Genomic DNA, 25,783 nt, shown 5'->3' with positions numbered 1-25,783 from the left:
AGAATGCTGGGTGATAAGACCAGAACATTGCCAATGCTTTCCCAGGGCTCCGAGGTTAACTTTCTACAGATTCCAGTCAGAGCCTGTTCTCTAGGATAGCTGCCCAGAAATAGGATTTATGCGTTTCCTTCTAGCGCTTCACATCCTGGAGCCCAAACCAAACGTTCCAATCCAGAGTTGCATCCAAAGTCTCAGATCTGGTGGGTCAAATCCAAGGACCTCCCCAAAGTGACTCAGGACTCTGGGTCACTGCGGATTTGGAGCTGGAACCTTCCATAGTTGGGGTGGCTGGAATCTAATTCAGCCCATTATAGAGAGAAGAAGATTGGAGCTACATCCAGAGCTTGGAACTGGAGTCAGACATCCTAAGGCCAGCAGGGCCCATTGTGATCATCCAGTCTGACCTCCTGCATAACACAGGCCAGAGAACTGCCCCCAGGTAAATTGCTCTGATGGTTAATGACTCTTACCATTAAATTTACGCCTTATTTCCGGTCTGAATTTGTCTAGCTTCAACTTCCAGCCGCTGGATCGTGTTAGACCTTCCTCTGCTAGACTGAAGAGCCCGTTATGAAATGTTGGTTCCCCACGTAGGTACTTACAGACTGTGATCAAGTCAATGAACAGATTGGTTTCATCTTTTCTTGGGGGGTGTCTCCTACAGGTGATTCTGCTCTTGGGTCCTGCCTTATTGTCTCGAAGTGAGAAGCAATATTACCCTCTATCCAAAGAGCGGTCCCATGACCCCAGCCTTAGGATGGGGAAGGATTAGGTGCTGATGGAGGCATGTATCTCTTTCTATTTGTTTTCTGAAGCTGGTGCCATCTGGAGCCACCCAGAGTCTCAGCATTCTGCTTTTGCACGTATCTAGGCATCAATAGGTCCCCCCGGCTCTCCCTTCTATTCCCAGCTGTTTTCCTGCTTACAGAAAACAGAAATAACAGGTGGCCGTTTACACTGTGTCCTCCAAGCATAGATGGCACCCCCTGGCCACGAGTTTATGCAGGTGAATAAGTCTGATCTGAGTATACATCATGCCCTCCTGCTTGTTTCTGGTCACCTAGGGCCGTATGGGTCAGTTTCATCTCCTATAAAGTCATGCCCTGCTACAAAGGTACCACCATGTTGTGTAACCGTCCGTGCCTTTTGTATAAATCGCAGGGTACACGCACACGCACTCCTATGGACACACAGTCACAGACACACAATCCCACACAGTCACACACACATGCACTCAGACTCACACCCAATCCCACACACGCAGAGTCACATACATATTCAGAACCACAGACACTCAGATACACACCTAGCCACACAATCACTGAGACGCACACAGTCTCACAAACACACACACCCCTGCCAGACAAGTATTCTCAGCATTGTAAAAAAATATATATATATATCCCTCCCCACGGCTGGAAATGCATGGCCAACGTTTCTACCCGCAGACGCCTCTCACTAGAGCAATGCGAATTGTGGAAGGGAGCCCTGTTGAAAAAAAATATAAGGAAAATGGCTTCCCTGGTGGAGCTTAATACTTCTCAGAGCCTGGACAACAGCTGTAAAAATACACAGTCAGCCCCTTTCCAGCATCATCCAGCTAATCCATCCGTCTAGCGCTCATGCACGGCACATTCGTGTTGCTCTATGGACGGCGATCAGGCCCCTTTGAGCTTCGGTTTTATTCCAGACGCAGGGTTAGCTGGGGACAGCCGTCAGCAGGGACACTGCAGTTGTTTCAGTTTTACAGTGAATGAGGTTCCCTCCTAGAAGATTTCAGACACTGCCTTGGCTGTCTGGGCAGCTATCTGCACAAACCAGACCCAATTCAACGCCTCCTCTGGCCCAGCCCGCTCCTTCGTTTATTTCCCCACCTCCCCTGTCTTTCACGACGTGTCCCACGTGTCCTTCATGCGTTGCTGAATCCCTAGTCGCTACTCCGTGTGGCCTGTGCCACTGACACGCTCCCTTAATAATTCCCTGACTCATCCCTTCCCCCCGCACTCTCTTTCTCCCTGATTTCCCAACTCTACATTGGACTGACTTTCCTCCCAGATTCAAGGGGCAGAGTTCCTGTTGAGAACTGGCACCGTGGTCTAATGGGTGGAACAGCAGACTGGGGAATCAGGAGACCTTCATTCTGTGCCACTGACCTGCTGGGTGACTTGAGCCAGTCACGTCCCTGCTCCGTGCCTCAGTTTCCCCTCCTACCTTATCTGTTTAGTTTGTAAGGTCTTCTGTCTCTCACTGCATGTCGATACCGCACCTAGAACAATGGGGCCCTGATCTCAACTGGGGCCGCTAGGCCATGTTGTAATATAAATAATAATTGGATGGGCGTTGGTCCTCATTTACATGCTCATGGCTGGTCTATTGGGCACTACAATGGCCCAAATTAATTCTCCTAATTTCGTTAGATAAATGAGCGTTTTCTCTCACATATATATAAAACCCCCTCCTGAATTCTGATCACTTCCAGGTCTATTGAAGATCTGTCACTGTCTGAGAGCCCTGTAACGGGGAAACCGCTGGGGCCTCTTGGCAGAAGCGGCTGTTCGGGCAGCCCTTTGTGCTGGGATAAGGCCTTCCCGTCCCCTCCTGCAGAATCACCTCCCTTTGGGTCAGTTCTCTGCAGAGAGGTTCCAGTGGGAGGCAAGAAAGCCCTCCCGGCCAGCCACTTAGTTCTGGTTCTCAGCCTGCAGCTCTCCCTCTTCCTAGGTACGTATCTGCCCTCACCCTAGCCCCTCACGGGAATGGATTGATTTTAGCCTTGCAGCATCCCAGGATGGGGGACATCTTTGCAGGAGTGGGGACTGAGGCACAGAGAGATTAAGGCCCTGATCCTCAAAGGTACCTAGGCGCCCAACTCCCATGTAAGACCTAACCCTGCCCTGCTTTCAATGGGAGTTAGGCACCTTTGAGGACCTGGGCCAAAGTGACTTGAGCGAGGTCACACAGGACATCTAGGTCTGAACCGGGACGCACACCTAGTCTCAGTCCAGTGCCCGATCCATTAAACCACCCTTCCTACAAAGTTGCACAGTACTCTCTCTCTCTCTCACTTTCTGGGCAAAATTCATCTCTGTGCCGAAGGCCCCAAGGCTTATGCCCCACTTAATAATCCCACTTAACCTCTTCTTGTTTGTTTACTATGATTACTATTGTGCCCTCGCCCAGCACTTCACTGTGCTTGGCGCTGTACAGACCCAGAACAAAAAGACAGTCCCTGTCCTACAGAGCTTGCAATCCAAGATGCTCTTAAGTAACTGGTCCTAGCATGACTTAAATAGGGCATAAGCCTCATGCTGACCCCCAGGGGGAAGGCTGGAAGTCCCAGAGTGGCTCTCACAGTTTCTGTGAGCAGTAGGAGCTCCTTGTGGATTTTCCAGGAGGAAATTCCCTCAGGCAGTGCCACCTCCGGAAACTGATCAGGTCCAGCCAGCCACTGCATCTGGAATCGCACAGAGGGTCTGTCTACACTGCCGTCCGAGGTGTGGCTGCAAATCTAGCCAGCTCCAATAACAAGAGCAGCGACCCTGCAGCAACCTGGGCTTGCCAGTCGAGTACCGACCCAGTGGTCCTGTGTGGACCTGTACAGCCCGCACTACCGCCCCCCAAGGCTACTTGCTGGATGGAGCTCAGCGAGCTAGACCAGAGCTAGCTGGGGTATGTCTGCACGTGCTGCAGTCGCTTCTCTGACTGTAGTGTAGACAGACCCAGAGCCTTAACCATGTGGGATTCACATGGAGCTCTCTTTGTTGTCCCTCAATCCTGCAAGGTGCCGAGCACTCTGGATCCAGCAAAAGCACGTAGACGCAGGCTTAGTTTTACATAGGTGAGCGGCCCCATTGACTTGAGTGGGAGGAAAGTATCCATTTGTCGCCTTTTATTTCATACTTAGCTTATAAACCTTTTGGGGCAAGGACCATTTGTTGGTTATAGCTGTGTACAGCTCCGGGCCCTGATCCCTGATGGGGATATGGAAGCACTACTCCGATCAAACAACAAATAGCAATGAAAAGATATTAAATCCTGAATTCTTTACTCAGTTATCCGACAGCTTTTCCACGGTAACTGGTCACAGCAGCAACTTCGCACTCATTAAAGACCAACTAACTCATGTGCAGCTGCACCTGCTGTCTTGAAGTGGTTTCCATCATATCCAGGGTTTACAGTTTGGTTCAATGGCTCTCAGCCACCACCCCCCGCGTACAAATTGTTCCAGCCCCCCTGCTCTTATGCCAAGTAGGACTTTATACCCCCAAAAGGGAAAAGAGCCAGAGACGTCACAAGTGCACTACGGACTTTGCTCATTGCCAACGTATTGTACGTAGGTGCTCAGATACCATGGTGATGGGCAGTGACACAAAACCCTAAGGTAGATAGGCAGATTTTACTCAATCCTTTAAAAAAGCACCTGCTGAATTCCCAAAGGTGAATTTCACCTGAGTAAATATTTCAGGATTTCCCCCCAAGATTTAAAAAAACACAAAACAAACCCCCCAAAGTCCTTAGTCTTGAGAAAAGAAGACTGGCTGGACAAACCCCTGACAGGGATGGTCTAGGTCCTGCTTCAGCGCAGGGGGCTGGACTGGATGACTTCTTGAGGTCCCTTCCAGCCCTACATTTCCCTGATTCTATGAAATGTCCTTCCCTGAGTTACTGCGAATACCTCAAATGATTAAACCTTTTACAAATCTCACTTTCCACCCCCGATGCTTTGTGTTCACCTTTTAGAGCCCATCACGCAAGTGCTGAAAACACATCAGTTTCACTTACGGTTTATAGTCAATTTCTATCTAATCTAATCACCGATCATCTATCTATCTATCTATCTATCTATCTAAATCATCCTAGCCTGTCCATCTCATAAGGCTGTGGGTCATTTCTATGGATTTTAGTTTTCTTAAAAACATCTGTGTTTTTTGTTGAGGGGAGGACTGGGGTGTTTTTTATTTTATTTTCTTTTTGTTTGATTGATTTGTTTTATGGAACGTAAATCTAGGAGTTTAGGCCCTGATACTGCAGCGGATCCCAGCGCTCACCCGGCGCTCATTGCAGGATCAGAGGCTAAACCTGGCAGTGTTCGTTTAAGAAACCCTACTCTATTTAAATGAGGTTTAGAATTAAAAGGGTGATCAATCTTTGTGCAGCACTAGTGGGAGCTGCTATAATATGTCCAGCCAGACAGATTATGGATCTGATGGGGGATTCACCCACACGTTCCCCTAATTCAAGCTGTGTCCCTGCCTCCCTTCCCTTTCTCCCCCAGACCTCACCCCCATGCCTCTGGCTGCCACCCAAGGCAGGTGGTATAAATAGAAAGGTGGTTGTGACTGCCTGGATCACTCAGCCTCGGGAACAGCTGTGCCCAAGACACACCCACAGGCTGAGCAGTCACTAAGCCCTAAATCTCATCTCCCTGCATCCAGGGCAGAAGCGCGTCGGGGGGCGGGGGGGGAGCCCAGGAAGCCAGCTGGCCCACCGCCCCGTAGAGGCAGGCCTGCTGCAGCCCACGCTGCCTATCGGGGGTTTGTTTACAAAACAAACAACCCCTCGTCCCTTCCCAGGCAACACCTGGCACGTGTGATTCCCCCTTCCCTGCCAGCTTCTGGATCCATGCTGCTTAAAGGACTCTCCCTGTCTCTGGATGGAGAATGACAAGGGAGAGAGACATGCAACAGGGAAAGGAGGTTGTTGCCATCCGGTGCATGGAAAATGGGTCAAAACTAATGAATGGCTCCTGAGTAGAGCTGCACAGGCTGATCTAATCTATCTATCAACGTATGCAAGTCAAGATCCGTCTGTCTTTCTGTCTCTCCACCCCATGCATCCAGCCACACTCTCTTTCTCCCCCAGTTTATCTGTTTCCTTTTCCTTGCTCTCTGTTGTTTCCCCCGTCACCTTCGTTGGATGGCTCCTCGCCCTAGGATTCTTAGCTCCCAGGCCCAATTATCTTCTTAATCACACCAGTGCAACTGCGGGGTAGTCAGAGGACTGTAACGGGCTTAACCGAGGGGAATTTGCCCCAATGGGGCCTAGTTCTCCCATTTTATGTATCCCTCGTGTAACCCCCCCCCACCTTCCCTGTCACATGGCTACAACTCCCATGCACACAACTATGCACAGATAAATGTGCGCACACTATGTGTGGTGATGAGAAGAACTACATTTTGCAGACCACTAGCCCCTTTCATCTGAGCTCTGTACAAACAGGAGGAATCCTGGGCAGAGAGCCAGTGTGAAACCTTAGCACCACTTACGTCCCCAGCCTGGCACTGTCCCCCCTGCCCAGGGGCAGGGTTCTCCCAGCGAAGACAACTTTCTTTCCAGCTCAGGTTTCGGTTCTGCAATTTGCAGGTCGCAGTCTCCTGCAATACGACGGTTCGTGCAGTGGTGCACAAGGCTAATATCACTCTGGGGTGTATTAACAGGAGCTTTGTATGTAAGACATGGGAAGTAACTGGGGTGATTCTCTCATTCTGCTTAGCCCTGGTGAGGCCTCAGCTGAAATCGTGCGTTCAGTTCTGGGCACCACTTCAGGAAAGAAGTGGACAAATTGGAGGGAATCCTGAGAAGAGCAACAAAAGTGATTGAGGGTTTAGAAAACCTGAACGATGAGGAAAGGTTAAAAAAACCAGGCGTGTTTAGTCTTGAGAAAAGAAGGCTGAGGGCGGGACCTTTAACTTTCTTCAAATACTTTAAGGGCTGTTACAAAGAGGACAGGAATCCATTGTTCTCCATGGCCACTGGAGGTAGGACAAGATTTAATGAGCTTAATCTGCAGCCATAGGGAGATTTCGGTTAGCTCTTGGGAAAAATCTTTCTACCTTTCAGGGTCATTAAGCTCTGTGAAGTGAGGCTTTCAAGGGAGGTTGTGGAGTCCCTGTCATTGCTGTTTTTTAAGAGCAGGTTAAATAACTCATCAAGGATGGTCTAGGTTCACTTGGTCCTGCCTCAGTGCAGGGGGCTGGACTGGATGATCTCTCGAGGTCCCTTCCGGCCTGACTTGCTATGAGAGTAGCCACTGGAAATCTGAGTCCCATTGTGCTAGGTGGACAAGAGACAACCCCTGCCCCAAAGCGCTCACAGCTTGAATAGACAAACCAGACAGGGGTGGAAGGGGAAACTGAGGCAGAGAGAGGGAAAATTATTTCCATGAGGTCACGGAGCCTGTTAGCAGCAGAGCCAAGACTAAAACCCACGCCTCCCACAGCCTTAGTGAAAGCAGAACAAGATGTCTGTGCCATTGGGAGCCCATGTGGCCAAGCCAGTGTCCTGGCTATTCGACCACAAGGGCAGAGCCTGAGTTTACAGCCTCGGTTCAGAGGTCATTCATAGGTTGAAGGCAGACTTCTTTCCCACCCTGGGCACCAGAACAATGGTGGGGACCATTGCAGCTTCTTTGACCCTTAGTGCTACGGCCTGGTCCCATGGGAGGAAAGAGGGGGAACCTAAGGCTCAGATTCCCAGCTCCTGCTGCACCCAACCCTTGCTCCTGTCTTCCAGGGGCGTGGTGAGGATGGACGTCAAGCTGCAGAACGTGGACATCAATCAGTGCGCCAGCGGCCCGGGATGGTTCACCGATACGCACCAGTGTGATCTCAACAGTACAGAGGTAAATGGAGTCGGGGCTCATTAGTGCTGCCCACACCCCTCCCTGCCAGGCACCACTTAGCACCTTGTTTGCCCCCTCTTCCTCTGACAGCTCTTCGTTTATTGCCTCACTGAACCCCTGTGTAGGAGCAGCTGGGCCTCAGAGGCCAAGTCCAGATCCAGACTTTCCCACAGCCCGAGCTGGGCTTTGGGGACAGGGGAGTTTCCAGCTCCCCAGGCAAACCCCAGTGCGACTGAAATCCCTCTCCCTGGGCCGGAGGGCCTGATCCAAAGCTCAGTGGAGCCAACGGAAAAACTCCCTCCGACTTCAGTGGGCTCTGGTTCAAACCCTTAGATCTCGCTTCCCTCCACTCCCAAGGGACATTATCCTTCCTTGTAATTTCACTCCTCTTTCCAGAGTCTTTCCTCTCTCCTGGTTTCCGCTACTCCCTGTCTCTCCTTCACCGCTGAATATTATCCCCACTCCAGCTGACCCATCTGCTTAGCTCAGCTGCTCCCTGCCTCGCAGCCAGTGAGGTTTACTGTGCAAATCTGCATGTACGCACATTGGTTTTTGTTTCGCCACAAGACACAGTGTGTGACCTGATTCCCTCCAAGCTGCGTGAACCCATCCCCATTCACAGACCTTTGAGTCCCCTGTTCCATGGCAGCTATCACCCCTATCCCATGAGTTCAGGTGTCGCAACTCTGCACTGACCAGCTGCTGGCTGCTATGCCCCCCTATTGAAAGAGTTCCCACAGTGGGCAGTTTGAAAAGCTTCTGGAATCAGAGCCATCTACAGTGCATAACCTCCTTCCTCCCACCCCCAAGAAGTGACCCCATGGGAATAGAATGATCTGTCTATTTTAGGTACCGATCTGCCACCCATGACCCTACTCTCTGAACACCCCACAGTCTTCAACGTAGTTAGCCTCACAACCCACCAGGGAGGCAGGTGAAACCCCACTGTACAGATGGGGAAACTGAGGCACAGAGCGAGCCAAAGAGGAGGAACCTCAAAGGTATTAGGTTTTTATTATTATTAGGCATTTATTTGATTTCAGTGGGAGTTGGGCCCCTGAATAGCTTTGAGGGTCTGGGCCTAAGAGACTTGCCCAAAGTCACACCGGAAGTCCGTTCTGGAGGAGAAAATTGCATACACGTCTCTGGCGTTCCAGGCTACAGCCCTAACCCCTGGGCAACGCTGTTCTCTTTGGGAGAGGCAGGGGTGCCTAGAGGTCTTTCATTAGGAGGCAGGAAGTCCTGAGTGCAATTCTGAGCTAGAACTGAAGCGCTTGCTTGTAGGGTTGCCAATTTTGTTTGGACGTATTCCTGAAGGTTTCATCACTGGAGGTGATCTTCAAATCAAGATTAATCTTTAATTCCTGCAGACGCCAGGAAAATCCTGGAGGGCTGGCAACCCTACTTGCTTGGTGGGTGACGCTGAGCAAGTCCCTTTGCCTTCTGGGGGATTTCCCCATCTGTAGAATGGGGAGAATCAGGTTTTCCTCCCTCATAGGGGTCATTAGCTAACGTCTGACCACACAAACTGCTGAGTGTGGTTAGTTAAGGACGAAGCAGATTTCAAGAGTTTTCTAACCACCTCCAATGAAGACAACACCTGTACAAAGTGTGACTTTTCCTGTAGGGCCTACAAAAATAGCCTGCTTCATTGTGGTGTGGCAAGAATGCAGCCTGGAGATCTCAAAGGCGTTGAAGGGAGTTGGGCCCCCCAACTTCCTTTGACGTTCCATGAGATTTGGGCCCCCCAGCTCACTTTGAACCTCCCATTTGTTGGGAATACAGATATTTTAGCATCATTAGCATGTGCTCTGTTTTCCTCCCCATCCCCCAGGGCCGAGTGCAGTATAAATGCCTGGATGATTAGATAGATAGAGATACCAGATTATACCCATGTTAAGGTAGGTCACATTTCAGGGCTTAATGTACTTGGCAGTGTCTCTTAGCCATCACATGGAGCATTCACCACTGTAATACCCGTCCTGGCGGCCCCGTCCTGACGTCCGCTCTGCTCAGCAGGGAGAGAGGAAGCCAGCAGCTTCTCCAAGCAGGAGCGGGATGGGGATCGAGATGGTTGCTTTAATCATTTGGGGATTAGGAGGTTCAGCGCTTGGGATCTAATGTCCAATCAGATCTCCTGCAGCCTCCAGGGCTCTTTTAAATGACAAACCCAGCAAGATCCCACCCCACGTCCCTTTTGATGTAATTATCTATTAAAAAATAAATAGAAAGGCAGCGCGGCCGGCTTTGTTAATTAACGAATCTTGCCTTGTCCTGCTTCTCTTTTTGCTCCCATCTCTCCCATGCTGGGTAAATACCAGGGACACCCACCTCTCTCTCTCTCTCTCTCTCCCTCCCTCCCTGTGTAATTAAAAGGCTGCCTTTGAATTACTGGAGCGCTGCTTAAATTTGCAGGGTTAATGCACTCCGGTCGGCGGAAATCATGGAATCAGCATACAAGACCAGGAGGGGAAGGGGCAGTTTTCAAGGCACCCAGGAGCAAAAGGAGAGGGATGGGGTGGTGGAAGGAGGACAGGCAAACGGGACGGGCTAATAGATTCAAGGGTGGTAATCCCGCCTCCGTTGCGTGATCTTTGCCACCATGACCCAGCTCAGAGACATCCCCCAAGAGCATTAATGAACACGGTTGCTCCTTGTCTCCCTAGCTCGCACTGGCTATCAGTTTCCTTGATCTATTTCTGGCTCCCCTGGGGGATTGTGTCTCCCCATACCCACCGCATGGTTATTTGGCTCCATCCCACTTCCACCCATGGGCCAGCTGCTGCCCCCTTCCGGCATAGCCATTGGTCCTGCATGAGCAATGTGCAAATTAGCATACAAAGCTTGTGCTTCCCCTTATGACCATAGAGGGCCTGACTGAGATCTGGGCCCCACTGTGCAAACACATGGGGAGAGACAGTCCCTGCCCCAAAACTGCTGAATAGACAAGGGGGTGGGAGGCACAGAGAGGGGAAGTGAGGTGTGCAAGGTCACCCAGCAAATCAGTGCTAGATATAAGAAGAGAACACAGGCGTCCTGATTCCCAGTCCAGTGTCCTACCTCGCTGGATCCTGCTGCATTGCTCCCGACTCTGGCGGACGGAGAGTTGAACCCAGTTGTCGAGTAGCCCTTGTCCCTGCTTTCTGGTGCTCGGCCTGTTGTCTTAGATTAAAGTTTCTTGCCCATGTTTAAAGCAGCTCCCAAAGTTCAAATGATGCAGACCCAGAGAGGTAGCACTCACACAGAAAGCCCTAGGGAAAGGCAAAACACCCACAGATGAACCGGCCTGAACAGACAGGACTGCAGGGGTGGCAGAGTGGATACTTTGGGAGCCGCTGGCATCTTGCCTGGCCCAAAAGGAGCACTGGGAGGGGAAGCAGTGGGCGAAGGGGCCTGTCACCTCTACATCCCAGACCAATGATCAAAAGCTGTTCCCCTTGTCGGAGGGTGTATCACTGGCCTGGGGAACGGAGCTGGTCCACTTCCTGAGCCAGGTGTTTACAGCACACGTTACGCCACCCCTTGGCAGTCCCGGCACCCAGGCTGGCCAGAACGGAGCAGCGCGGGAACTGTTGTGTGGGTAGCAGCAGAGGCAGGGCTGTCTGAGCCAGCAAAGCAACCACCTGCACAAAGCGGATGATGGGGAACGCGCGTTGAGAGCCGAGAGAGGGGAGATGGGGGGAGCTTGTCTCCCTCGGCTGCCCTCCCCCACCCCCACAATCAATCAGCACTGGATACATCGCAGCTGAGCAGCAAACATGCGGGGTGGGGGGAGGAGACAGGGATCACTTTCCATCTAACCCATCCAGCCCTGCACCCTTTCTGCTCCCAGCCTGCCCCCTGGTTCCTGGGGCCTGCCCGGCCTCCTCTTCCTCCACCTTCAATCTGCCCTGGGGGGCACTCCACATGGCAAGCGAAAGATTGATTCCTCTCCCCTCAGCCTCTCGGCAGCAGAGCCGCGGTCGACGGCTGTTGCGTTTGGAAGGACAGGGGCGGGGCACGGGCATGGGGGCAGCGGGTAGGAATGCCAGTAGCTGCCAGCCCTTCTGTGGGTTCATGGCTGGGGCTCTCGCGGCTTCTGCCCTGCTCCCTGTTCTAGGCCTCGCATGCAATCTGTCCCATTTCTCCATCGCCATCTGGCCTCTGGCCTGGGATCGCGACATCCCTGGCATTAACTGGGGAGCTCTTTGCAGGCTGCCTGCGCCCGGCTTTTGCCCTCACGGTAGCGGGGATTAGCGCTTTGCAGCATTACGCGTCCATTTAGGTTTTAGGAGGGGATTTGAAAATCAGGCTTTTGCCTTTAATTCTTAAATGTTTAACCACTGGCTTCCAGAAGTAAATTTAAAGGGACAGGGGGACCAAACTGAGTAGGGGCGGGGGGAGGGAACCCCTCTAAGGACAGAGGGACAGTCATACCAAAGAAAGCCATCTAGATTCCCGGCTGGGAGGGGTCAGGGAGAGGCCAAACGTTCCCATTGAGGCTCCAGGTTCACCCCAGAGAAGGGGATCCGTGTCACTCACATGTGGCATGTTTTGTTCAGTGCATCCCGCAGGAAAGCCGTGGCTTCGTTCTCGGAAGATACCTCTGTCTGTGCAAGCCGGGCTTCTATGGTGCAAGCAGGGCCTCCGGCACTGGCCAGTCCGGTAGGTGGTAACCCTGCCTGGCCTACCCCAGCCGGAGCATCTCCTCTGCGTGGCTGGGCTTGGCTTTTTCCTTGGGCTGCATCCGCAATGCAAAGCCAAAGCTTGGCTCTCCTAGTGACCCATCTTACCCAGCCTCCCTCCCCATAGCATGCGAGCACCTCCCCAACAACCCTCCCTCGTTTCACAGAGTGGGAGCTGAAGCTAAGTGACTCGCCCACGGTTGTGCAGATCATCAGTGGCTAAGCAGGGAACTGAAGCCAGGTCTCCCATATCTAAGGCTGGTGCTTTAACCATTGCACCCTCCTTCCTCTCTAGCTTCCCAGCTCTCCGACTCCACAGGCCCCACCGCCATCTCCAAGCATTATAAGCACCCGGCATTTCCAAAAGGCTCCCCTTCCCAGATGCTGCAGTTCCACCATCTGGAAATGCATCCATAGGTTTGGACCCTTGGGGCTGATCTGTGCCCTGCTTTGCCTTAACCTTTTCCTGATCTCCCACCCAGTACAGGAAAATACCCTTCATCAGTGGACAGGGATGGGCGGGACTGCAAATCACAGGGCCAAGTTAAAAGTGGCTCAACCAAGTAGGGTTAATGTCATGCCTTGAGTTAACCAGGCCTTAGAGATGCCCTAGCCAGAGAGAAGAGCGTCCCCATGATTGCTCTGCACCTTGGACTATCATTTATACCAGCGCAAACAAGGTGCTACCAAGTCTGAAAGGCAGCTTTTCACACCTATGCCGTGCCGGTGTAGATGATGCTGTGTGGGGTGGGGCAGCAGAGAATCAGGCCCAGAGGCAGTGCTAGCCTAAACAGGAACGTTTTTGCTCCCCCAACACATAATAAAAAGCAAATGGGGGCCCCCCCTTGAGCTACTTGGGGCCATAAGCAATTGTTTAGTCTGCTTACACCTAGCGCCGGCTCTGATCAGGCCCAGGCCCCATCTATGAGTCTGTTTTGCGGGAGGAGAGGAAGCAAAGGCTGTGCAGAGACGCAGCGACATTTTAACCTTCCCGCACGCCTCCTTTTCACCCCTGCAGGCCCCGAGGAAAGCTCGTCCCAGTACGTAGGGCAGTACGGAGCCGTGGACTCTGGGACCTTGCTCGAGTGCCGGCCCTGCAAGGAAGGATGCGTGACGTGCGTGGACAACACCCCGTGTTTGATCCAGGAGGATTGGTCCCTGCGGGCTGCTGTCCTCTCTTTCCAGGCCTTCTGCATGCTGGCTGTCTTTCTCAGCATGCTGGTCTCCTACCACTTTCGAATGAGCAAGGCAAGGCATCCGGCGGTCCCGGAGGAATGCACTTTGACTACGGGGCCCCACTTCCCTGCTACAGTGGACTCAAAAGACCCTGGTTCTTGGGCAGTCCTCCTCTCTGCAACACCTCGGGGCCATATAGTGAAGCCTCCAAGACCTGGTGCAGGTTCTGTTCAGCATCCTTGGAGAGGGAGGAAAGCAGGATGCTCATCCTGGCTCAGAGCCCATGTCACACAGGGAAACGTTTTCAGTGGTCTCCAGTTTTAGGTGCCTCTGTTTTCTGGACACCCAACTTGAGCCACCTCGGCACCGAGCCCCTGCAGCTGCTGCAGATTTTGGCTGGAGCTGGGGGGGGCGGTGTTTCCCTGCCATACCCCTCTGTAAATCAAGGTCTTGAATGTCTCCAGCTGGGCTGCCATAAAAGGGAGGTAGCCAAAATCAGAGGCCACTTCAGGAAACGGTGCTTCAAGCTCTGTGAACTGGGGTGACGCTATTGACTCACCTGCCTCGGTGCAGCACGGGAGGGTCAGCTGGATGTGTGCAATGGGCTGGGGACCAGCACAACCCCTATACACACCTTAAGTCCCAAGAAAGCCCTGCTTAAGCCTTGCACAGGTGCCCTACCCGGGGGTCGACTTCCTGCCCAGCTCTCCGGAGCGGAGGAGTGCTAAGCACAGGACTAAAAACCAGGTGACCTGAGTTCTCTGCCCAGTGCTGCCCCAAAATCTGGACAGGTTACTTTCCCTGCTCTGTGCCTCAGTTTCCCCATATGGAAAATGAGGTGATATTTAACTGCTTCAGTCATGGGGGGAAAAGTGGAGGGTGGGGCATCCTAATTCATGTTTGTGAAGTGCTTTAAGGGCCTCATCCAGAAGGCGCTAGAGGTGGCAAAGTATTATAGTTAGCAGCTTGGTTTCCCCCCTGCCCCATCCATTTTCATTTAAAATAAAAATCTTCACCTGGAAAGAGCAACGTTTCCACATGGTCCTGTTCGTTTCCGTTGACAAGGGCGCCTCCTGCTGGTGCACAGTCTCACCTGGCACACTGGATTAACTCCACTTTCAAGCCACCTCCTTTTCCAATGGGATTATTTCAAGAGCCCCGGTCCAGAATATATATATTAGTTTTATTAGAGAGGGGAGCCCAGGCCCATGGAGCTTGATTCTGGGGGGCTGCAGTGAGGATGTGGGGCATTCCCCCCACCAAGTAGGGGCACATTCAGGAATACCTTCTCCGCATTGAGCTCCCCTGCGGATCCATCCTCCACATTGGCATCATATGCTTGCTTGGTCTGTTCCCCCACCGCATGGATTCTCTACCACATGTGTGTGTCTCTCTCTCTCTTTGTTTCCCTAGAGGATCCGGGCATCAGGAGTTATCCTGCTGGAGACCATCCTCTTTGGATCTCTGCTTCTCTACTTCCCTGTAAGTATCTGGCTTGCACTGGGAAGTCAGCACTCCGTCCTTTGCCCCAAGAGCACCCTGACTCCGGAAGGAGGCTGGGCCGGATAGAAGTAGGTTCAGTGCTTTCCCTCTTCTCAGACCTTCCTGTCTGGTGATCTCCTTGTGCCATGGTACCTTTGATCCTAGCCAGGACAGAGAGAGAGAGAGACCCCAGGGGGCCAAATCCAGCCAATAGAGTTACACTGGGGATGGATTCACCCCAGGAATCCCAATGAAGGCACGCATTGGGCAGCTTCGCCCGTCCCACCCCTCACACCAGCGCAGCTACATGGCTATTTTTAGTGCCCTGGCTTAATCAGAGCTAGCACAGATCCATCTACCCCGGCTGGAAATGATACCACCAGCTCCAGGGCAGATGTACCCTGCGGCTACCTGTCATGCCCTCCCACAGATCCATCATCCAGCGGAGGATTCAGAGGCTAGAACAATGCCTTGCACGTATCTGAGTGTCTCTAGTATCTAGTAAGAGCCGTCAGGTAGCAGAGTGATGAGCATGGAACCGTGTAAATTCCTAGGCAGAGAGGAACCCTCAGCTGCACAAGAGCATAGACGTGTATCGCCCCTCCTCCCCGGGGATTGGCTCTGCTCCTCCTATCCCACGGGACCCTAGTTCTTTGGGGTGAGGCGGTTGTCTATTGATAGACAACATCACATAGTCCCCTGATAGGGTCCTCAGTAGCTAGGAAAGCCCATGTGAGGGTTTGAGTCCAGTGGCACATTTCACTGGGGCTATTTCACACCCAGAATTCGCTGAGCCGGAGGGTATGTCTACCCTTCAAATGCTACAGCAGCGAGCTTCAGTGTAGACACAATCTACGCTGATGGGAGAAGCCACCTCCCAGAAAGGCAGTAGCTAGGTCGAAGGAAGACCAGCCCTGTGTGTTCCTGATGTTCTTCTCCCCCGAGAGCTGGGCGTGATCCAGCCAAGCTGCCTTTCTCCCCACCTACATGGGCGCAGCTCAAAGCTGATCACAGGGCACCCCAGCTCCTTGGATAGGTCACAGTGCCCCTACATGGGGGCGGAGGGATGAGAGGAGCCCCAGCACCTCCAGAACCCCAAGGATCAACCTCCTCCCTTCATGGCAGGAGGGACAGGAAGCAGCCTAGGGTGTACAAAAGGCGGGTGGAGAGTGCGGCTCACTCTCCATTTGCTCTCCTGGAAGGACTCCTTCCAGGATCTTGGGTTCCTTCTCCAGGCCAGGAGCAGCGAGAGGTCTGCCATCAAACAGGGTGTGAGGGCAACTAAGCTGATGGCTAATTTTGCTGTCCCGGACACCAGCTCTTGTGGGATCATCCTTCTCAAGAACTCAAATCCCTTTTCGGCCACTGGAATTAAATTAAATGATCTAAATCCTCTCTCTATCCTGCAAGATTTACAGCTTCTGCCTTCAAGAAAGCACCAGGGAAGGGGAACGAGTCTTTTCCAAAGTAATTGATCTTCAGGTTTTTCAGCAAATTTCTCTCACATACGTTCCCTCGCTCCCACAAAAGGGGGCAGAGGGGAGTTAGCTGGAATTTGCAAATTTGTCACCCACAATTTATTTGAATTTTTGGTGCTTATAGACTGCACATCACCATAGTGTCCAGCTGATGCCCATCATACTATGTCTTGGTAGCCAGTTTATGTTCCACTAGAGAAATATTTGTCCTAGTGCCCTGAGCAGAGGACTGGGAGCCAGGCACCCTGTGTTTTCAATTTGACTCCTGCTGAGAGTCATTTTGTGGCCAAGGGGAGGTCACTTGATCTTCTTGGGCCTCAGTTTCCCTGTCTGCAGATGCCACATACAGGTATCAACTACATACAGACACACAGGGAATGCAACTAGAAGGCACAAAAAGATGGGCCTCTTCCACTGAAGCAAAAGGAGTACTTGTTGCAGTAGTCGGAGGTGTAATACCATGGGAGGTCTGCAACCTGTAGGATGCAACATCAGTGCGCGCGCACACCCAGGCACAAGGAGAAGACACAAGGGACATGGGAATTGCCGTACGAGAACTCGGGGTCACGCAATGAAACTAACAGGCAGGAAGTATTAAAACAAACAAAAGGAAGTATTTCTTCACACAACGCACAGTCAACCTGTGGAACTCCTTGCCAGAGGATGTTGTGAAGGCCAAGACTATAACAGGGTTCAAAAAAGAACTAGATAAGTTCATGGAGGACAGGTCCATCAATGGCTATTAGCCAGGATGGGAGGAATGGTGTCCCTAGCCTCTGTTTGCCAGAAGCTGGGAATGGGTGATAGGGGATGGATCACTTAATGATCACTTGTTCTGTTCATTCCCTCTGGGGCACCTGTCAGAAGACAGGATACTGGGCTAGATGGATCTTTGGTCTGACCTAACATGGTCGTTCTTATGTCACAACAGTCTCCACAAGTGGCCAGGACCAGCTGCTTCAAAGGCAGGTGCAAGAAACCCTGCACTTATGGAATCGCCTACCCCCAGGGGAGGTTTCCACCTGAGGGGGTAGGAATTGGCAGAGGGGGGCTCATGCTCGGAAGCCAGAGGGTTTATGCCTCTTTTAAACTATTGCTGACTTTGGTTAGTATTTGCTAGCTGTAGAATTCCCATTATCCACAGAAACATCCAGTCCCTTCTGTGAATCATGCTAGGGTTCTGACGCACAACACTGCACAGACTATGTCACATTTACACGAAGGCTCTGTCTAGACGAAGATACAAGATGTTTTGTTAGAACTTGGTAGCTAACCCAATCCAACACCACAACTTTTGTCTGAGTCTAGATGAGCCCCAATCTCTTTTTCCACTGCACTGGCGGCATCCCGGGGCCTCAGTGTGGCTGTTAACATCCCTGACATCCATTATAACGCCCCAAAAGGCTGCCAGAGCAGTCTCAAAGGTCCACAAGTGCAAACGAGAACTGGGACCCAAATCTCAGGTGCAGGTCGAGCTGGGGAAGTCGGAGCAGCAAGTAAGGCCCTCCCAGCTTCCCCAAACAGAGATCTGAGCTGCCCCGGAGTCACCCCCTCTCGCCTTTCTGTCCAGGTGTTTATCCTGTACTTCAAGCCGAGCATTTTCCGCTGCATCATCCTGCGCTGGGTGCGCATGCTTGGGTTTGCCATCGTCTACGGGACCATCACCCTCAAGCTGTACAGGTAACGCAGCCAGGGCAATGACCCATCAGACAGCAGCTCCTTCTACAAGCCCTCCCACCAGCAGCTGTTTCATAGAGTCCAAAGCCAAACGGGGACCATTGTGAACAACCAGGCTCATCTCCCATCTGACACAGGCCATAGGACTGCCCCAGAAATAATTCCTAGAGCAGATCTTTTCGAAAAACATCCAGTCTTGATTTTAAAATGGCCAGGGATGGAGAATCCACTCTGATCATAGGATATCAGGGTTGGAAGGGACCTCAGGAGGTCATCTAGTCCAACCCCCTGCTCAAAGCAGGGCCAATCCCCAATTTTTGCTCCAGATCCCTAAATGGCCCCCTCAAGGATTGAACTCACAACCCTGGGTTTAGCAGGCCAATGCTCAAACCACTGAGCTATCCCTCCCCCCGATCCTTGGTAAATTGTTCCAGTGAGGAGCAGAACTGGAAATAATTTCCCTAATACATGTACTAAGTTTCACCACTGCTCAGCTGTCACACAAGTCCAAAAGCCACTTGGTGTCGATTACATCCAAATCACAAATACAAGCGTATATGCACTTACACTCGATAGCCTACCAACAATGAGCATTGGTCAGAAACTCACAACTGGCTCAGGCTTGGGAGATCCTGGCCTCCCTGCAGTCATGCTATAGTGGAAAGTAACAGCTGTGACAAAGAAACCCCTAAAACCCTTGCATTGTCTACACTATAATAAACAAAAGATGTCATTGCCAGATGCTGGACCTTAGCTAAAGCCAAATGAGGCAGATAAGAGCTGAACCCTGTCCACGGGCCCGGTTAAGACAAGATTAAGGGCTGGGCCCCCCTTTTTAAGGTTTTCTTCTTGTCTTTTTGCCATATTTCTTCCTAAGCAGTTCTTTATAATAAATTTAACAAACCTATAGCACCAATTATTTACTGCCCCTGGTACCCAATTAACCGTATTTTTCTTTTTCTTGCCTCAACCCAAACTTTAGATAAGCTCCTGCTGATATGGGAAGATTCACACAGATCTAACACAAATAACCCAACTTTCTCAGAATCTCCTTCTTTTGGGTCACGTCCTTTGAGCTTATCACACATACTAACATCCAAACTCAATTAAAAACCATAATTCACCCAGGCCCAATGTCGGTCTATAGGCATACGGGCAGAACTTGCTCCATACAAGAGGGGGTCATTTTGTTTATTATGATTAATTATTTGTATTATCATAGCACCCAGGAGCCGCCTGGCCCCCAATGTGCCAGGTGCTGTACAAACACAGGACAAAGAGACAGTTCTCCCACCCAAGGTGTTTACAATCTCGCTGTTGAACTCTCACCCTCGTGCTAGTTTGCAGTTACCTGCATGGCCTTGGACCTGATATAATTAATATTTTAATACCCTTCTATCAGGTGGGCTTTTCCTTTAGCAGCACGACAGTGCAGACAAGATGCAATGAGACTCCAGAGCGCTCAGGTTAAAACCCACCCAGCACAAAGGGACCTCAGGAAGTCCTAAGTCCGCCATCAGCTGGCCATCGAAGGAAAGGCCCACGGGGAAGCTACAGTCACCTCCTCCCTCTCTGTTATGCAGGGTGCTGAAGGTGTTCCTCTCCCGCTCAGCCCAGCGAATGCCCTACATGACCAGCGGGCGGGTGCTGAAGATGCTGGGGCTGATCCTGCTCTTGGTGCTCTGGTTTCTGGCTGCCTGGACGGTGGGGATGTTGGAGAACATCGATAAGAACATCCCGCTGGTGATCCGCTCCCAGACTGCCAAGGGGCTTCAGTTCTACATCTGCGACCATGACCGGTGGGACTACATGATGGTTGTGGGTGAGACCCTGCGTCCGAAGCTTCGGACATCACAAGAGAGGGAGGGGAGGGGGCCTTCAGTTTGCCCAGATATGTCATTGTACCAGAGTCTACAAAGGTCTAAGGACACAGAGCCCCCAAATGGGGCAGGGTGCTTAAAGAGACTCAGTGGACTTGTCTGTAGGACCCAGGCTTATCATAGAATCATAGAATATCAGGGTAGGAAGGGACCTCAGGAGGTCATCTAGTCCAACCCCCTGCTCAAAGCAGGACCAATCCCCAATTAAATCATCTCAGCCAGGGCTTTGTCAAGCCTGACCTTAAAAACTTCTAAGGAAGGAGATTCTACCACCTCCCTAGGTAACGCATTCCAGTGTTTCACCACCCTCCTAGTGAAAAAGTTTTTCCTAATATCCAACCTAAACCTCCCCCACTGCAACTTGAGACCATTACTCCTTGTCCTGTCATCTTCTACCACTGAGAATAGTCTAGAACCATCCTCTTTGGAACCACCTCTCAGGTAGTTGAAAGCAGCTATCAAATCCCCCCTCATTCTTCTCTTCTGTAGACTAAACAATCCCAGTTCCCTCAGCCTCTCCTCATAAGTCATGTGTTCCAGACCCCTAATCATTTTTGTTGCCCTTCGCTGGACTCTCTCCAATTTTTCCACATCCTTCTTGTAGTGTGGGGCCCAAAACTGGACACAGTACTCCAGATGAGGCCTCACCAATGTCGAATAGAGGGGAACGATCACGTCCCTCGATCTGCTGGCTATGCCCCTACTTATACATCCCAAAATGCCATTGGCCTTCTTGGCAACAAGGGCACACTGTTGACTCATATCCAGCTTCTCGTCCACTGTCACCCCTAGGTCCTTTTCCGCAGAACTGCTGCCGTGCCATTTGATCCCTAGTCTGTAGCGGTGCATTGGATTCTTCCGTCCTAAGTGCAGGACCCTGCACTTATCCTTGTTGAACCTCATCAGATTTCTTTTGGCCTAATCCTCCAATTTGTCTAGGTCCCTCTGTATCCTATCCCTACCTGCCACCGTATCTACCACTCCTCCTAGTTTAGTATCATCCGCAAATTTGCTGAGGGTGCAATCCACACCATCCTCCAGATCATTTATGAAGATATTGAACAAAACCGGCCCCAGGACTGACCCCTGGGGCACTCCACTTGATACTGGCTGCCATCTAGACATGGAGCCATTGATCACTACCCTTGTGGACTCGGTGTTTCCAATCCCATGCTTGAGAGTCCACCCTGCAGTGTTAAACCTGGGTTTACAATTGCTGGACCCGCGTCTCACAGTCGTTCTAACATGTTCTTCTGACTCAAGTCTGTGGCTTGAACTGTGTCCACATTGCAAAACGACAGGGCTTGGACCCAAGTCTCAGCAGGGCTTGGGCTCTGAGCCACCCACCTAGCAGGGTCCTAGGACTTGGGTCCTGAGTGCTTGTTGACCTGGGTCAGACTGATTTGTGTGTGGACAGAAGTGGGGGCTTGGGCTCAAACCTGAGTCAGAACCCAAGCTTAGTGTGTAGTGTAGACATACGCACTGCGACCAGTTCTGGCACAGAGCAATTCTCAGCAAGGAGACAGGAAAGCCACAAGCAGGTTCAATATAAACCACACGGGGCCAGGTTTTTATACTGACGCTTACCCTGCTCCCCAAGTGGCCTCAGCGGGATTATTCCTGCTTTAAAGTACCACCTGAGAGGAGCGAGAGTGGCAGAGCCTGGCTCGTGGCAAGGAGGGGCAGAATGGCTCCTGGAAATGCGCCTGGCTAATGACGAAAGGCCGCGCGTTAGCACTGAGATGCCCCTCATGGGAGAACCCTCTGCTGTTGGTCATCCACTCCACCCGCTGTGCTGTGGAGGTGCTGGGCAGGCCTCCTTTCAGGCTCCCGCACCTACCTGGGCAACATGGGGATGTCCTGCACCGGGCACTGATGGGGAGACGCGTGCTCGAAGGCACAATGTCTGGGATCTGCGGCAGAAGCAAAGTAGTGGAAGCTATTGGACTTATAGTGCAATCCACACATACGGGCTTCCCCTCCTGTTCTCTCTTGCAGGTATATGTCCACGGATGCAGAGAGAGGCAAATAAAACAAAATAGAGGGGATATCCAGGCAGGTCTCCGGGGCTACCCCTCTTTCCCATCCTGGTCCTGACGACTCCAATAATGTGCCGTGGTTCTGGGGATCACAACGCTGCCTTCAGAACCACAGTGATCCTGCCCCGTAATCAATCTGGGCTTGCGGCATACAGGCCATTCTGGCTCTAGGCAGAGAGAAGTGCTTGGAGAATGGGCATGGAAGAAGGCTGCCCTCCTAACAGAGAGTTCATGCCAGCTAGCTCGCCTTAACTAGACCATCAACCGGCTGGCACCTGAGCTCCATGGACCACAGTGCCTCGATATAAAAAATGAATGTCCTAGAGAAACGGGCCCTGGCCTTTACTGCTCATCTCTCTTTTTCTCCTGCCAGCTGAGATGCTCTTCTTATTCTGGGGCAGCTTCTTGTGCTACGCCACCCGGACGGTGCCCTCTGCCTTCCATGAACCTCGCTACATGGGCATCGCCCTGCACAATGAGATGATCATCTCTGCAGCCTTCCACGTTGTCAGGTGGGGATGGGGAATCACCCAGCCAGAGGTTCCCTTTGGCTGCAGGACCTGGTGCTCTCTCTGCCCTGGGTGCCCACAGCTCAGTCCAGTTCAGACAGAAAGGGAGCTGGAGACTCACATGTCAGCAACAAACACAATCCCACTCCCCTCTCCCGCCAGGGCTGGACCTAGATTTTGCACACCAGCTGAGTCTTGTGCTGTAAATGTTAGTCACGGGGGCAGGTCAAGTGCAAGTGGCAACTTGAGCTCATTCAAAACCAGGTCACCCCATCGGGCAGCTCTTTCCTCCTCCCTCTTCTGATCTCCCAGCTCAGCTCCCAGCACGAGCAAGATCCCCAGCCCCTGAACCAGCACTGCAGAGTGAGATCCCCAACGGCGTACAACAGGACCAGTGACGCCCCCTGCACTGTCCCACCAACCCAGGGTGCTAAATGCTCCGCAATGGGACCTAGTGCTTAGAGCAGAGGATGGGGTTCAGGATGTCTGGGTTCCACTCCCAGCTGGAGGGAGAGTCGTTCAGAGGCTAGAGGAGGAGAGTGGAAGTCTGAGAAATCCTGGGTTCTAGTCACTGACTCTCTGTCTCACATAAGGCGCATCACTTTAACCACTCGGAGCCTCAGTTTCCCACCCCCAGCAGCACATTGTGGAGAATAATACTTACCACCTTGGTAAAGCTAGAGAGGTCCACTCCTGAGAGTGTTAGTACCGAAGGAGACTGGCAGCATTGCCTAAAGGGTAGCGCCCCGGAGACCTGGCTTCTATTCCTGGCTCTGCAACTGGTTTGTTGGGTGATGTTCAGCAAGTCGCAGCCCTGCTCCATGCCTCAGTTTCCCCATCTGTAAAATGGAGATAACGGGACCAACCTTTGTAAAGCGCTTTGAGATCTACAGAACTGCGCTAGATAAGAGCGAGGGGTCATTCTGACAGGTAGATGCAGAGTGTACGTATGCACCAACTAGCAGGACAGCAAACAACTGCTGGGGAGGGGTTCTTGTTTTGGGGACATCACCTGAATACTTTGGGATGGCACCCCCGCCTTGCCCAGCGAAGGGGTGGGATAATTTAATGAGACAGGCCAAATGCTGGGGACTTTTGTTTTTAATCAGGCTTTTCTCAGGCCAAACTCCCATTGGGATGGGTTCCCCGCCCCCCAGCTGTGTTACATCCACGTAAAGCCACTGGTGTCAGTGGAGCTGCTGACTTACACCAGGGGCCAGGAGAGGTGAATCAGGCCCCTGAACAAAGGCATAGTCACTGCCTGCGCAAGGAAGGGGCAGAGCAAAGGGGATCTGGCCCAAAGCTTTTATGCGGTGCCTCTCTTGGTCCGGATCCAAAGGCCAAGAGACTGCATGGGAAGCTTCCCAGCCGCCGTCACTGGGACTTTAGCCCCCAGCCCCTTTTGCAAATGTGCGAGTAAGATTTTATTCCCCAAGGCCATGGGGAAGACAGACCAAGTCTGGCCCTCTGTAAATTACGTCTCCCCCCACCCCCGTCTAGGTTCGTGATGGTTCCCTCGCTGCATCCCGACTGGACGCTGCTGCTGTTCTTTATTCACACGCATGTCACCATTACCATGACGCTCGCACTGCTCTTCATCCCAAAGGTAACCTGCCTCCGGCCTCTTCCCCCAGCATTGCTCTCCCGGAGGCTGAAAACACAATCCTGCTTTCCCTTCCCAGTTACCTTTGGGGTAGATTCCCCTTTTTAAAGCACCCAGAGCCATCCCTAACAAGCTGAACAGCCTGCCTGCTCCTCGGGAACTGCCTGGCCCGCAAGGGATAACCATTTGCAGATGCTGCAGCATTGGAAATAGAAGGGCAGATTTGTCCTTGGATGGACTGAGACAACAGGAAGGCAATGGATACGGCCCTGATTCAGAAACGGTAGGGGACGGTGCAGCAAGGACTGCCCCATGGGACTTTGCAGGGGGACAGGTCAGTCCCTGTTACTCCCCTTCCCTCCTCCAGCCTGCCCAGCAGTGCCCCCCATGCCCAGGGCTGGGGTGCAGAGCTGGCAGAGGGGTAGATAGCGTATGAGGGCTTGCATGTATTGCAGTGGTGGGCAAAGCATTCTGGGTTATCCCACTGCACGGAGAGCTGGGAGGAAGGAGGGCCAGCCAAACCAGTCACTCAGGTACCATTCAGGGGTGCTGCCAAAAAACAGGGTACCCAGGCCTCCAGCAGGGGTGACGCACCATTAGCTGCCCTGGCTAGTATCTGAGCGACCGAGGGGTTTAGCGCCAACCACGCCGGTTAACTGGTGCAAAGCTGCAGTGAAGCCAGGGTCTACGGTCTACTGCAGGCTCGGCCCAGGCGGGGTGACGGGAGGCGTCTGTCTTCACTGCAGAGTTCACTCCAGTTATCTACACCCAGGTTGCTCCTCTCAAGTTGGCCTCGCTCAAGGGTGCATGGCCACATGACAGCACCCCAGCGGCTGTGTCCACACCGGCCTTGTGCACGCTTCCGGGGGGGCAGGAGGGGGCGGCGTATCATGGGGGTCTTTGGGAGTCAGTCAAAACGGAGCTAGCCTGCGTCCACACAGAGAGGCCGCTGAGGCAGCTGAGTTTCACTCGATCGGTAGCCTATTCCCTCTCTAAGGCCGAGCAACTGATGTCAACAGCCCCACCGCGCTCGGGAGAAGAGTTCGCGTGTGTGGCTGGGACTCGAGCGAGGGGGACGCTCCAGGTATAACTCTGCAGCGAAGACATGCCCCAGGCCATTAAGGAGAAAGAGAGGTGAGATGGCGTAAGGTTTTGCAAAGGCATCCAAGAGGAGATAGGTGCATTTGCGGGCCAAACTCCCCCGGCTGCCCTGACAACCCCAGCCTGCAAGCAACAAGGGCTTCAACCCCTGCCACTGCTCTCTTCCCCCAGTTCTTGCATGCCAAATCACCCCTGCGGGAGGAGATCGCAGCGGAGGTGTACGAGGACGAGCTGGACATGCGGCGCTCGGGCTCCTACCTGAACAACAGCATCACGTCGGCATGGAGCGAGCACAGTCTTGACCCCGATGACATTCGGGTGGGTGGCACACTCAGGACCTTCTTTTGACGCTAGCTATACAGGACTGTGCAGAGTAAGAGTTGCCTTTTGCAGTCTTTCTCCTGAAGCAAACAAAAAAGGGGTGGCGAGGGTTATGCCTGCCCTGGGGCTTTCGTGGATCTCCCTTCCCTCCTCGAGTGAGGGGTGACATCCCTCCGCGATCATGGGACAGGGGGTGGAAGCAGGGGCTGCTTCACCCATCCTCCAGCAGCAGTGG

At 52.4% G+C, this 25,783-nt stretch overlaps 1 protein-coding gene and 1 long non-coding RNA gene across 5 annotated transcripts in view; one reads left to right on the top strand and one right to left on the bottom strand.

Moving 5' to 3' along the window:
- The window catches only part of GPR179 (G protein-coupled receptor 179), a 36,511-nt gene that overhangs the window by 3,091 nt on the left and 7,637 nt on the right, over positions 1–25,783 (top strand). For 2 of the 4 annotated variants that reach the window (XR_012156344.1, XM_073325677.1), the window contains exons 2-10: positions 7,510–7,618; positions 12,160–12,262; positions 13,301–13,530; positions 14,872–14,940; positions 17,989–18,098; positions 19,679–19,917; positions 22,388–22,526; positions 24,024–24,129; positions 25,399–25,545. Coding sequence is in view for 3 of the 4 variants with exons in the window: in XM_073325677.1 (XP_073181778.1) it covers positions 7,510–7,618; positions 12,160–12,262; positions 13,301–13,530; positions 14,872–14,940; positions 17,989–18,098; positions 19,679–19,917; positions 22,388–22,526; positions 24,024–24,129; positions 25,399–25,545 (1,252 nt within the window). In the remaining variant the exon portion in view is untranslated. Of the gene's footprint in view, positions 1–535; positions 591–690; positions 785–7,509; positions 7,619–12,159; positions 12,263–13,300; positions 13,531–14,871; positions 14,941–17,988; positions 18,099–19,678; positions 19,918–22,387; positions 22,527–24,023; positions 24,130–25,398; positions 25,546–25,783 lie in introns of those variants that run through there. The other 2 variants (XM_073325678.1, XM_073325679.1) reach the window with 2 other exon arrangements.
- Positions 8,585–13,650, bottom strand: LOC140903818 (uncharacterized). Its single transcript, XR_012156345.1, has 3 exons — positions 12,140–13,650; positions 10,679–10,869; positions 8,585–9,078 (listed from the first exon to the last, which is right to left on the bottom strand). It is a non-coding gene; the product is annotated as an uncharacterized lncRNA (long non-coding RNA).

Source organism: Lepidochelys kempii, chromosome 27, assembly GCF_965140265.1.
Source record: "Lepidochelys kempii isolate rLepKem1 chromosome 27, rLepKem1.hap2, whole genome shotgun sequence".
Lineage (NCBI taxonomy): Eukaryota > Metazoa > Chordata > Testudines > Cheloniidae > Lepidochelys > Lepidochelys kempii.
The sequence above is the reverse complement of the archived record's forward strand: the minus strand, read 5'-3'. Positions and strand labels throughout refer to the sequence as shown.